Source organism: Mus caroli, chromosome 6 (assembly GCF_900094665.2).
Source record: "Mus caroli chromosome 6, CAROLI_EIJ_v1.1, whole genome shotgun sequence".
Classification (NCBI taxonomy): domain Eukaryota; kingdom Metazoa; phylum Chordata; class Mammalia; order Rodentia; family Muridae; genus Mus; species Mus caroli.
This window is the reverse complement of record NC_034575.1, coordinates 87,389,799-87,402,572: the sequence shown is the minus strand read 5'-3', so window position 1 is coordinate 87,402,572 and position 12,774 is coordinate 87,389,799. Positions and strand designations below refer to the sequence as shown.

The following is a 12,774-nucleotide window of genomic DNA, read 5'->3' as shown; positions in this document are numbered from 1 at the left end:
AATGAGTTCTGGCTGCTTACAGTGTGCCCAGATGCTTCCCTGCCTTGAAGAGAGCCCTGATGGCTCCTCAGCTCTGTCACTGGAGCCTCAGCCCTCCATCCACAGGGCCTCCTTCCTGTTTTTTCCAGGGGCTGCATCCCACCCACGCAGGCACAGGCAATGCATCTCTAGTCAGTNCCCCTTACTCCCTGGCTGCTGTGAGGCTCTTGCCTCCCTGGAGGCCCATCCCAACCCTTCTCCCAGTGTCCCTTGCTACTCCTGCAGCACACAATGCTCACCAGCTTCTGTGAGCTCCATGGTTACCTTGGGTCTGGAACCTTAAATGCAGAGATGGAAGAGGGTGCACCTCAAAGCAGGCAGGACCAGTGTCGGCTTCCATCAGGCCTTCTGGAGGACCTGCCCCTCTCCCACCCCTCCCCCACCCCCAGCCCTTGGTCATAGCACAGGTGACACAGCAGCACAGAGCATGCGTTCTTTGCAAAATGAACTAGTTGAAAGAACACACCTGAGGCCAAACAGCCCTCCATTCTCCTTGCAAACAGAAGTGAGCACGTTTGCTACACTAGGCCAGTTGTCACGGATTGATGACTGTCCCAGTTGGGGTATTCTGGGAAAGGAGGTCGAGTAAGATTCAGATCTGAGCTCTGTAGGAGACAGGTGGACCCTAAGCCTTNGAGTGGGTGCTACCCACCTGTGTCACTGTCTCAGTTGGAGTAGCCAGGCACTTGTCCCCCTGGCTCTAAGTGCCCAACACAGGCCACTAGGGCAGAGCTTCTCTGTGTCCTACAGAGCCTTACTGGAGAACACATAAATATGGATGGCTCAAAACTGTCCTGGAGACAGATGAAGTAGCAGACTGACGGGTGGAAGGATCCTACCTTGTTAAGCAGGGGAAGCTTCTGGGAGGAGGTAGCATTTTTATGGCATATGAACTGCATCAGAATGGAACTATTCAAACAGGTTTCTTAATCCATAGGACAAAATCAGTGTGTCTAAAAGGTAGCATCCTTCCTGGGACTGGAGGCCTGATGGAATCCAGACAGGATGCNCAGCAGGAGCTGGGACTTTTGATAGTGGGGACACAACNTCCCATGGGATCCAAGGGGAATCAGGCAGGGACAATGACTCCTCAGCATCTTCCAGGGGCCAGTTTGCTGAGGCTAGACCCAGTCTGCTGAGGCTAGACCCAGATGTGTATTTATTTCCTCCTGGGTTTCCCTTTGGCCTTGTGAAGTGCTNCTTTGAGTAGCAGACTCTAGCATACCTATTCAACCCTCCTTTAATGTGGGAAACCAGAGGTGTGACCTGATAGGGAGATGTCCTTCTGCTGAACTAACTCCCTTTGAGCATGTTCTGAACACCTGCTGGGGACCATCCCCCAGAAGGTGCTGGAGACCCAGTCACTACAGGGCCTTCAAAGCCTCAACTTGTTTGACCTGCAGCATGGAAGAGGGCTAGGAATCCTGATAGTTCAGAAACCAGGATGTGGCCGGGCCTCAAGGTGGGGAGCTAGGATGAAAGGGTTTGATTCTTCTGCTGTTGTCATTGCGGGGGTGGGGTGGGGGAACTGGCTACCCAATGAGTGACCAGTCCTGGCCAGGGCAGTTGTGACTGTCCTGAATACAGTGAGATCTCTGAGACTTTGATTCAGAGTGCAGAGTTAGCAGAGCTAGGCTGGATGTCACCTGATTAAGGGCCCATTCAAGGTCACCATGGCTCCAGTCCAACAGTGGCTGCAGAGGAAGAGGAGAGGCCTAGAGGGAGAGGCGGGTTGCATGAGGTGGTGGTAGCCATTATAACCCTAGAGCTTTGGAGCCTAGTTCGGCTCAAGGACCCACTGCCACAGGTTCCTGGTCAGTGCCTAAGCCACAGTTGCTATATCTGCACCATAGACAAGCTCTGCTAACTTTGGGCCAGCTTCTACACCAGCCCAGTTGAATCGGGGCTTGGGTNCTCACCCAGTGTTGACAGATGCCACAAGTTTAGCAAGGAATCTGAAAAGCCCATCTTCTGGGCTCAACCCACCTGTGTAGTAAGCATGGCTCAAAACCGATCTTGGACCCACTCAGACCAAAGAGAATGAACCTGCGTTTGGACTGAGCTGGGCTGATCTCACCAGACTTGGAGAGCAGAGCAGAAAAGGGGTCGAGAGTAAGCAGAGTACACTCATTAAGGGAGGGTACCGCATCGAGGCTGTGGAGACAGAGGGACTAGATGTCAGGCCCACGTTGCCTGGACCAAAGAAGAGAATGAAAGCAGTAGCTGGTTAACAGGGCCTAGAGTATAGGGCCGGGCTTGCACTTGGCCATGAGCTACGGTGACAGTTTCTGTGCCTTTCCCTGTCTTCCCTGCAGATCCTGGAGGAGAACATGAAGCTGGAGTGTAAGTGCCATGGTGTGTCAGGCTCCTGTACCACTAAGACGTGCTGGACCACACTGCCACAGTTCCGAGAGCTAGGCTACGTGCTCAAGGACAAATACAACGAGGCCGTCCACGTGGAGCCTGTGCGTGCCAGTCGAAACAAGCGGCCCACCTTTCTGAAGATCAAGAAGCCCCTGTCCTACCGCAAGCCCATGGACACTGACCTGGTGTACATCGAGAAGTCACCCAATTACTGTGAAGAGGACCCAGTGACAGGCAGCGTGGGTACCCAGGGTCGAGCCTGCAATAAGACAGCCCCTCAGGCCAGTGGCTGTGACCTCATGTGCTGTGGCCGTGGCTACAACACGCACCAGTACGCCCGGGTGTGGCAGTGCAACTGCAAATTCCACTGGTGCTGCTATGTCAAGTGTAACACGTGCAGCGAGCGCACGGAGATGTATACNTGCAAGTGAATGCGGTCACAGGCCAGATCACAGGCAGGATACAGTTTCCCTGCAGGCCACTGCCTGGATGCTCACAGGGAAAGAACCACAGAAGCACTGTCCTTGTCTTTTCTGCTGAGGGGGAGGGGTATTCTGGGTTTCCTGCAGACTCCTGTGGGAAGCATCTCTCAGAGGCCTGCCCATTCTTCTCTACACGGCTGCTGCTCGGCCACCCTCCCTCAGACACCGCCCGAGCCCCTCCAGGACTGGAACAAAGTTTTCTACGGCAGGAGCTCTGGAGCCTCGGGCCTCGTCATAGCAATATTTAACAGTTTATTCTGATATGAGATAATATTAATTTATTTAATTAAAGAGAATTCTTCCACTTCGTCGGGATTCGTCTTCTGCAATCAAAGTGGACTGCTTGAGGTCCTGGTGGGATGACTTCCTAGGACTGGGAGCTGAGAACAGCTGTACATAATTATTCTTTATGCAGATGTTTCTACTAGTTGATTTCACAAGTACCCTTCTGCAGCTGGTGTTAAGTACAAAGAGAAGACGGTCTTTATACACATATAGATATATATATGCATACACATTTGTAACTTTGTTTTGTTTTGTTTTTGCTGTTTGCTGCTACCTATCCAGACTCTAAGCTGGTCCAGATCTGGAATTGTTTTTCTCCGGGACGTGCCCCTATCCTTTTGCCCTTTACAGTTCAAACCTCTCCTTTAGAAAAGTTCCATTGGGAATGGTGTGTGTGATGGGGTCGAGGATCACAAATTCCCAGCAGTTTCCATCCTGAAACGTGAACCACTGGATAAGAGGCTTTCTAAGAGACTATTTTTCTATGGATATTTTATTTATATGGAGTCTGCCTGCGGTGCCCCATGGCCCATGCCTCTTCTTAACACTGGTACTCACTCAGGGGCAGGAGGACAAGGCCAGGTGTGTGGGCAGGTCCCTCGGGGACCCTCACACAGCTGGAGCCTGGAGTTCTATTTGCCAAGGGGGCCATAGCAGTTACCAGATGCCTGGGCCGGGGTATCATCTGTGTTAAACAAGAGGGAACCATCCCCTGGCTTTAGCCTGCTAAGCTCAGGGCTTGGAATGGGGTCACTGGATGGTTATCTTGGGAGATGACCTCGGAATGAGCCTCTGCGGTGGGTCAGTCAGTGTCTCACACACTTTGGGAAACGTGGGACCTGGCATTCATCATCAGGCAGAGGCCAGCTCAGGGATGCCGCTATCCCATCAGGACAGCCCAGGCACTGCCTCTAGGTGAGGTGTAGTCCTAAGAGAAGGGGTCAGAAAGGAGGGGGAAGGAGGAAGCCAAGGAGTGTTGGCCATCCTCAGTGAAAGCGATGGGAGCGTTCTCTCAGCAGCAGAGACACAGCTGTACCTGTATCTCTCCAATGGGAAACCCCTCCAGAAGGCTGGGGATATTTTTTATGTGTTTCCACATGCATTTTCACCTGTGTGCATGTAAGCACATGTGCACACTCCTGTGCCAGCACTCTGAGGCACCTTCAGGGTGCTCATGGATACATGTGCTTACAATATCTCTCTGTGCCTGGGAGATCAGANCATGTGCATGGAGCTGTATGCCTGAGCATTTGTGGTCCCGGGGGTTATTTCCAGGTATCTGCATTTGTGGGTGGGGTGCAAGGTAGACAGCAGGGAACTGATTTGATTGTGTTGAGCCACAGTGAGACTGCAACTCTGAACTCTGTCTCCACAGCTGCTGGTGAAACTCAGATGCCTGTGAGACCACAGCCCNGAGCCTCGTGGCCTACGTGCTGGGAGCCCCTCAGTGCCTAGGTCATATCCAGTCCCCCACCTGGGTTACATCACGACCAATAAACATGGCTGTATGGCTGATTTCTTCCCTTGAATGTATATTTTAATTTCTTCTTTTGTGTAGGTGTTTGGATGTATGGGCCTGGAACTAGAAAGATGGAGTGGATGAACAGATGCGTGGATGGATAGATGGATGGGGGAGTGGGTGGGCAGATGGGTGGACAGACAGATAACAGATAGATAATAAGTGAGCTTTGGCAAGTAGGTGAGTAGATGTGTACATGGATGTGTAGGAGGATAGACAGAAGGATGNGTGTCTAGATAAATGTGTGAATGGATAAATATGTATTTGGTAAGGAGAAAACTCTACAGCATTTCTCAAATTCCCACGTCATATCCTCCCCTCTTCTCTCCACACATCTATAGGATCTCCATTGAGCATGGGCTTTCCCAGATATCAGTCTTTCTGTTTCTGGCCTCACTTGTACCTGGAAATGGGGGAGCTCCAACTAGCCTCACCAGGTGACTGTTTCATTAGTAATAGCAACATAAACACAACGCAAATGATGCCCTGCTTCAGCATCCAAATGAACAGAGGGCCCGCATGAGGGCAGCTAGTCTTGCCAGACCAACACAGGGCTTGCTGCTAGCCTGTCAGCCAATCCCATAATGCACTGCAGGCATCCGGCCTCGGGGCCTGTCCTCTCTTTGAATGCCAAGCGTGACTGTGCTCTGAGCCTCAGTTTCTCCATCTGTGAAATCAAGGAACTAACACCTTCCTCTCAGACTACTGGAGAATCCTTCCAGGAATGACCACGTGGCATTCAGAGTGGCAAGACAGCACATGAAGGCTAGAGCTTGCTAATGTCAGTCATTATCAGGATGTCCACTGAGAGGCCTGTGGCCAAAGGAGTCTTCTAGCCCAGCTTAACAGGGTACACCCTTGGCTCTGTGCTGGCAAAGCCACCCCTGTTCCATCTGTTGTACCCCACAGTGGTTTTCCAGCAAAACTAATGCTTAAAAGACTGGAATCTTAAATCACTCCATCAAACCGTCAGCCAGATGGCAGAGGACAGTGGGCACAAGCCAGGTAAGCAGTTCCACATAGGTCTTTCCTGTCACATGACAAGGTAGGCTTGTGAGGCCAAGTCCACAGCCCTGACCCCAGCTCTGATTCACCAAGCAAAGCTGGCCCTCTGGGTTTCTAAATACATCCTCCCTTGGACCCACCATTCTCAGCATAAAGCAAGATAGGACTGTGGACAAACTTGGTCTTGGCATGGAGAAACTGAAGCCGAGAGAGGAGCAGGGAACCCCTCAACAGGATTTAGGTCAAGAGAGTCCTGAGCAAAGCTTTTCTCCAGGAGGTAGAGGCTTCCCCCCACACAAGCAGGTCTGAACTGTAACCCAAGCATCCAGGAAGCCTTCCCTCCCCACCCCCAACCCCCGACTGACAGGTGAGAGCATCTTATGGACGAGAAATCTCACACCAGGAAGCAAGAACAAAGACTGCAGCCTATGTGACCTCACATCAGCACCCAGGCCCGAGCCTTCTGCTACTTCCAATGGAGGATTAAGGGAGATGAAGACAAAGGACCACACAGGCTTTGGAGAGCCACATAGGCTGTTAATGCTAGCTCCTCTCCATCTGAGCAATCCCACAGGCAAGGAACTCTGTCACAGCCTCCCAGGACAATACGTGGGTCCCCTGACTGGCCTCTCCACTTGCCTTTGTTTCTTTTCCTGCTACTGGAAAAAGCAACTTATGAAGGACAGGATTCATATCAGTGCACAGCTCAATGTACAGTCCATGTGCCGGGGAACTCAAGACAGCAGGAGCTTAAAGCAACTGGTCACAATAGGTCCTCAGTCGGAAGACAAGAGCAGTGGTCACATGCCTGCCAATACTCACAATGCTTGTTCCACATACACAGCCTAGGTCCTGCCACACTTAAGATGGCCAGGAGAGAGAGAGAGAGAGAGAGAGAGAGAGAGAGAGAGAGAGAGAGAGAGAGAGCAAAGAGCTGGCCTTTTAGGCTCCACCCACCTTCTTCTTGACTTCACCTCCACCTGCCTCAGCCCCCCCTCCCCAGTACACTGTTCTTCTGACCTTCAGGCAGCTCCTCCCTAACTTGATTCAAACACCAGCTCCTCAATATCTCTGCCCTGGCTCCCCATACCTCTCACCGACTATCTTTTTGTTCTCTCATAGCAGTTACCCCTAGCTGAAATGGGAGCTTCTATATCTTAGGGACTGTAAAGAATAGTCATCAGGAACACCGAGTCCAGGGGTGGCAGCACATACAGCACTTGGGAGGTGGAAGCAGGGATTTAAGGTTATCCTTAACTACACTGTGAGTTCAAAACCAGCCTGAGAGACAGGAGACCTTGTCTCCAAACAAACAAACAAGCAAACACATTAAGTAAGTAAGTAAGTAAATAAATAAATAAAGTGAGAGCATGGCTAGGCAGGCTCAGAATCCCAGTGTTNAGGAAGCCAAGGCAAGAAGGTGATGAGTCTCCTCTCTCTAAAAGATGAGTGAGCAGTGCCATAGGCATAAGGGTACAAGATGCACACACCCAAGTACAGGTCACACACACGACATAGAAAATGCTGCAAACCCATTTTTGGGAGCCATGCCTTGGATTTTACTCTCTCACTGTGGACTCCGGTGCCTACTTAGACACAGACCCTCAGTGCTCCCTCATGAGTACCTGGTTAAGTGAAGGTCCTNATGTGAGGCTAGAGAGAACTGGTGCAACTTGCCTCAGGAGGCCACACCCAGGCGGGAGGCACCCGGGTCTGAAGGGCCAAGAATACTTCTGAAGCTTAGCGTCTGTGCTCCCTTGGGGCCCCNGCTCCCAGCCCAAGCATGAGCGCCAGTCACAGGTCTTCCCTTTCTTGGTCTAGAAAGGTTGACGTGCAAGTCAGCTGTCCACNACTGTGATGGAAGAGCCAAGATCGTGGCTAGAAAGGAGGAAGGTGCTACTTGGTTTTGGCCCCTTTGCTTTGAGCCCATGGCGAGGCAATGCATCATAGTGGGAGTACGTAGTAGGAGCGGGTGGTGGAATACAGGGTGAGGCACGTGGTGAGAGGATGAGATGGGAGCACATGGGACAGCACGTGATGGAGCACATTGTAGAGCATGTGGTGGGAACACATGGTAGAGCAAATGGTGGGAACGTGTTCTGGAGCACATATATGATGGAGCAAAGCTGTCCACGGCACTGATTTCCATTTACATAAAGAGTTTTAATAGTTTTCAACCNAGTGGCCAGAGGCTTTCAGAGGGCATGGCCCTGCTTAGCATCTCTGGGACCTTCCTTAGCTTCCCTAAGCTCCTTAGCTCAATGACTCAATGCTCAGCCTACCCTCCATTATCCCAGGCAGGCACCCTCTAGCATCACTACCTGAAATACCAGCTCACTGCCTACCCCCACATGATACCCCAATTCCTGCCCAGTTCCATCTGTCTTCCTGGCCCTTATCAAGCTGATTGGCAGNGCGTATGTGCTTGTTGACTAGCTTTGAGAGGTGGGCAAGCTGATCAATGCCAAANGCCCAGATGGGATCCCAGAAGAGAGAACAGAGACCATATGCTGCCTTTCTAACCCTTCCTATAAGAAATTCCAAGGCAATTCACTATGGGTATCCTGGCATTTCTAAGAGTTCACCTCACTTAAGAGCCCTTTTGGCTGTTCATAAGCAGGAGAAAGGACATACGTTGTGCAGCAGAGGAAGAAAGAACACTGTGTTTGAGCTTTTTCAGACCAGAGCCATGTCTTAGTTGGCTCAGTAGGAGCAACTCCCCAAAGGAATGATGGGAAGGATCAGAAACCTGTTATAGCCATGCCTGGATGAGGAGAAGCAAGCACCTTCCTCTCTCTAACAGCCGATTGGGTCGGCAGAGCCCTGGGAATCCCTCACTCTGTCCCTCCCTAGTGCTGAAATGCAAGGAGCTAGTGGTATCAAGCCATAAAGGGCCAAGTTTTAGCTACCCAAGCAACTGGGATGACCAACTAAAACAGGGGCACAGCCATCTCATTAGCTAGGAGGAAGGAAGGAGCAGAGGCAACTAATGCTAAGTCATCATCTCAGGGAAGGAAGGAACTGTAGGGCAGGTTACGGCAGCTACCCCTCTCTATGCTCTCAGCGGTGTGTAGGAGCAGCCATCCTTTATACTTGTTAATGGCAGATGCTCCCTAGTTTAAAAACACACAGAAGTGTCTAAACGATGAAAATACACATGATNCCTCTGAGTCTCTTATGCTGAGAGATGGTGACTGTTGCCAGGCTTGACTGTGGGAATGGAAACCTATTCATGTTACAGAAGACTTGAATGGGCCTCAGGCTGCTTTCTGCTCTCCGTGGCCAACACACGTCACAGCACCTCATTCTCCTGCTGGTTTTAGTGGGATCTGTGACTTCTGGGGAGAGTCATCTGTCTAGCTACCATCAGAAGCAATGTCTTTCTGTGCAAGCATGCAGATCAGCACAGTGCTATGACCATGTCTCAGAAGTGGGACTTCTGGGTCAATCGATGCTAGACGTTTTTGTTAATTCCCCCACTAAACTCTGACTGATGGGAACCCAGGGCAGGGAGTGGGGTATAACCCTGCAGAGCCCTTGGAGAGTGAGTTTGCCTCTGCTGGAGATTGCAGTTGTCATCCACCAGGGTACCACAGATAGGTCCCCTCTTCCAGTTCTGGACTGTCCGTGTGACCTTTTCGCCTGTCCCCACCAGCAGATCTTATTTACATACAAGCCCTCTGGCAGCTGAGTCCAGTTCCATCTTCATGAGTCACTCTCACAGCTANTAACTGAAGTCTCCAAATAATCAGTAAGCAAATGATGGCCCTACCCTGCCCAGGGACTCCAGCAAAATACACATAAGAAACACAACTTTTGAGAACCAGTGCCACTGTTTGTCACCACAGATCAGGGGTGCAGGTGCTAACATGTGCAAGCTAGCAGGGAGGCAGAGGAGTATGGAGGGATCAAAAGATGAGGGGCAACTTGAACCAGCTGCAGGGGACAGTTCCAGCCAGGACACAGAAACTCTGCTGCCACACCGGGGAGGCAAGGTGTCAAGTCTGGAGCTGAAGGCTACAGAGATCACAGGCGGAGGGCACTGCACACCAAGGGCCTCTTCTGATATGGACGCGTGGTGAGAATAAGAGCATGAGGGGTAGGGCTTGTTGCCAGCACCTGTAACATTCAATCGTCTGGTGCTGGTCCTCACATCTCTGCTCTGTGATGTTCNGCAGGGAAGCTGCCAGTTTAAGCCTGCTTTAGGATCAGGCTGTTCCCTTGGGGAAACGGACTAAGGCCAGCATGTTCTGTGTCTCCATTTTCACAGTAGTCCATGGAGCTAGCACAGTGTATATGTGATTGAGTGTATGTGATTCAAGGAACAGNGCTGCACGGACTCTCAGAAGGGGCCTGGCATGCAATGAGCCGCCACCCACGGTGGTTTTGGTGGCTCTGCCCTTGGCTTTAGCATTGGTGAGTCCAAGAGCAGATTTGGGAGGTTGAGATGTCCCAGATGCTTCTTCAGGTCAGGATCCAGAGCCACCCAGGCCTCCGGGGCTCAGGGCCACCAGGTGGCCAACCCTCCTCAGCAGGCAGCAGCTAGAAAGCAAAGCAAACACACGGAGGGCAGGAAGCTCCTGGGCCGCAGGAAAGCAAACACACTACTTCCTCCTGCCACACGCTGCCGTCGCCAACCTTTCCCAGGGCCCATCCTTGGGAGACCTCCTCAGGCCCCCGGCCTGTGTTTGGACAGCTTGTTGGAGAGTCTGGGTGGAGAAAGGGGAGAGGCAGATCCAGGCCCAGGCTTGCTGAGACCCCATCTTGTGCCCTAGTCTCCCAGCCAATCCTCAGGGCACTGCATGGAACCACTCCCTACCCCCATCCACAGCCTATGCCCTGCACTGGGTCACAGGCCTTGTCTGTGTGTGGTGTCAAGAAAGAGTCATGGAAATAAAAAGTAGTCATAACCAGTGTTGGCCAAGTGCTCCCTAGAGGCCCAGCACAAGTCTCTATGCCACCTGCTGGGTGCCTAAGAGCAGCAGTCCCGGCTGGGTCTCTTGGTGACCCTGCAAGACTGAGTTTTCTTTTGGTGCTGGAGATAAAACCCAGGGCCCCAAACAGGTTAGACTTATGCTAACCTCTGCTACTAAACTCTACTCCAGCTCTGTTAGCCCACTTTTCAGATAAGTAAAGGAAGCAAAGAGAAATGAGGCCACTTGTCCAAGGTTATCCAGTTGGAAAAAGACATTTCTATCCAAGGCTCAAATTAGTAATTTTAGCATCTTTGTAAATATATACGTTTCCTCTTGCTACTGAAACAAACTCACCAACTTGGAAGCTTGGCACAGCATACACCTGCTTGCCTGGTGGTGAGAAGTCTATAATCAGACTCCCCACAANGAAGTGAAATGGAAACTTAAGGGGTCTTTGGAAAGTCAATTGTGTTGAATGGTGTTTTGCTGGGGCGAACACATGGAGTGTTTTCCTGAAGCAGACACAGGTGAAAGGATGTTCTGCTAAAGCAAGCACATGAAAGGACACATGCTGAAGGATTCTTTGTTAACAACACACATATATTGGTCCATCTTACATTGTGTAGTTGAACTCCATTTATTGAGACTCTATAGAGAGAAATGCACCGAAAAACTTCTGTNGGTGTGCTGCAGTTTCTCATTGCTTTCACGGACTAGGGTTGATTACCAGAGTGATGTCAGCTGAGGCAAGACACGAGCTGAGGTAAGACCCATGGAGCACACATGATGTTTAGAGGGCATAAAAAGGCCCAATGGACAGTGACAGAGGCTGTGCTGTGTTTGCCTATTATAGAGCTAGCTGTGCAATGCTTGTTGGTCTCAAGTCTGCTTCACTGAGAGAGGCACAGCCAGCTGAGAACTTCTGGCATTCCTGCTGGTCCTTCCTGCTGACTTGTGCTGAGGCTGAGGCCTGGCTGTCTCTGCTAGGTAGTGACATCACTGCTGATTCGAGTTTGCTATCCTGACTCTACCAAACTGGACTGCTGGTGTATCCATGAAGTGTTTGCGAATGGACAGAGCTGCCGCTGCTAACCTTTGAACTGAACTGCCGATTTCCAGACAACACAGACTGGAGTTGTTCCAAAGAACCATTTCTAAACAGGTCCACTTCTTCCATATCCTTTCTTTTCTAGTACCTCTGGTGGGTGATGGGCTAAAAGGAAGATTAAAGCGTTTAAGAACCATTATTTTAAAACGCTTAAAAACATTAAAGTTACANTGAAGCATGGGTGAGGGCAGTGGCTCTCTCCAGAGGCACTGAGAAGAGAAACCCTTTCCTGCCTTGTTTGGCTCCCAGAGGCCACCTGCATCTTGGCTGGCAGTCCTTCCTTCTCTCCAGCTGCAGAACACATTGCCCCAGCCTCTGCCTCTGGGTCCCTCAGCAAGGACCCTCATGATGAATTGGTTCACATGACCAATCCAGGACAGNTGACTTGTTCTCTTCTGTGCATGCATACGTGATTTTATGTCCCTGAACATTCTAGGAACTGCAAATGAGAGAAAGCATGTGGTTTTTCTGAGACGGCCTTAGTTCACANGCTGAAGTTGGCTCCACTTACATCCGAGTTCTGGAAAATGACATAATTCTCTCACTGCAGTGTATGTGCATGCTTATGTTTTCTCTATCTGTCCCTCTGCTATAGGCTGCATGCATTATCTACTGTGACCAGGGCTGCAATGAGCATGACTGCATAGTGCCTCTGAGGTGCTGACTCAGAGTCCTTTGAGTAAATACCCATGGTGGCACACTGTGACACAGGGTAGACCATACCAACTTCTATCATGACTGGGCTGGTTACACTCCGACCAGCAGTGAACGGGCCTCCCTTCTGCACATGACTACACCAGCATTTGTTGTTTTCTTAATCACTGTCACTGTTGTGTGTTCTTTATTCACAGAAGACCCCTTTGCCATTTACAACAGTATAATCACAGGCAGCAGTGGTCAGGACATGGGCATACCAAGTNGGCTGTAACCCAGTGTACAAGCGCATGGCCACCTGCTGAACACCCTGGTTCATCACTCTGAGATCTTACCTTGAAGACTTGGAATTTGCTCTCAGCTCACCTTGCACCTTTCCAGGTGAAGAGAAAGGAGCCTCCC

General features: G+C 50.8%; 1 protein-coding gene across 2 annotated transcripts in view; it reads left to right on the top strand.

The window, feature by feature from the left end:
• The window catches only part of Wnt7a (Wnt family member 7A), a 46,302-nt gene extending 41,603 nt beyond the window's left edge, over positions 1-4,699 (top strand). Inside the window, exon 4 of one of the 2 annotated variants that reach the window (XM_021165391.1) lies at positions 2,355-4,699. In XM_021165391.1, the coding sequence (XP_021021050.1) occupies positions 2,355-2,834 (480 nt within the window). In that variant the 3' untranslated portion in view covers positions 2,835-4,699. The remainder of the gene's footprint in view (positions 1-2,354) is intronic. The other variant, XM_021165392.2, reaches the window with a different exon arrangement.
• Positions 4,700-12,774: the final 8,075 nt, after the last annotated feature.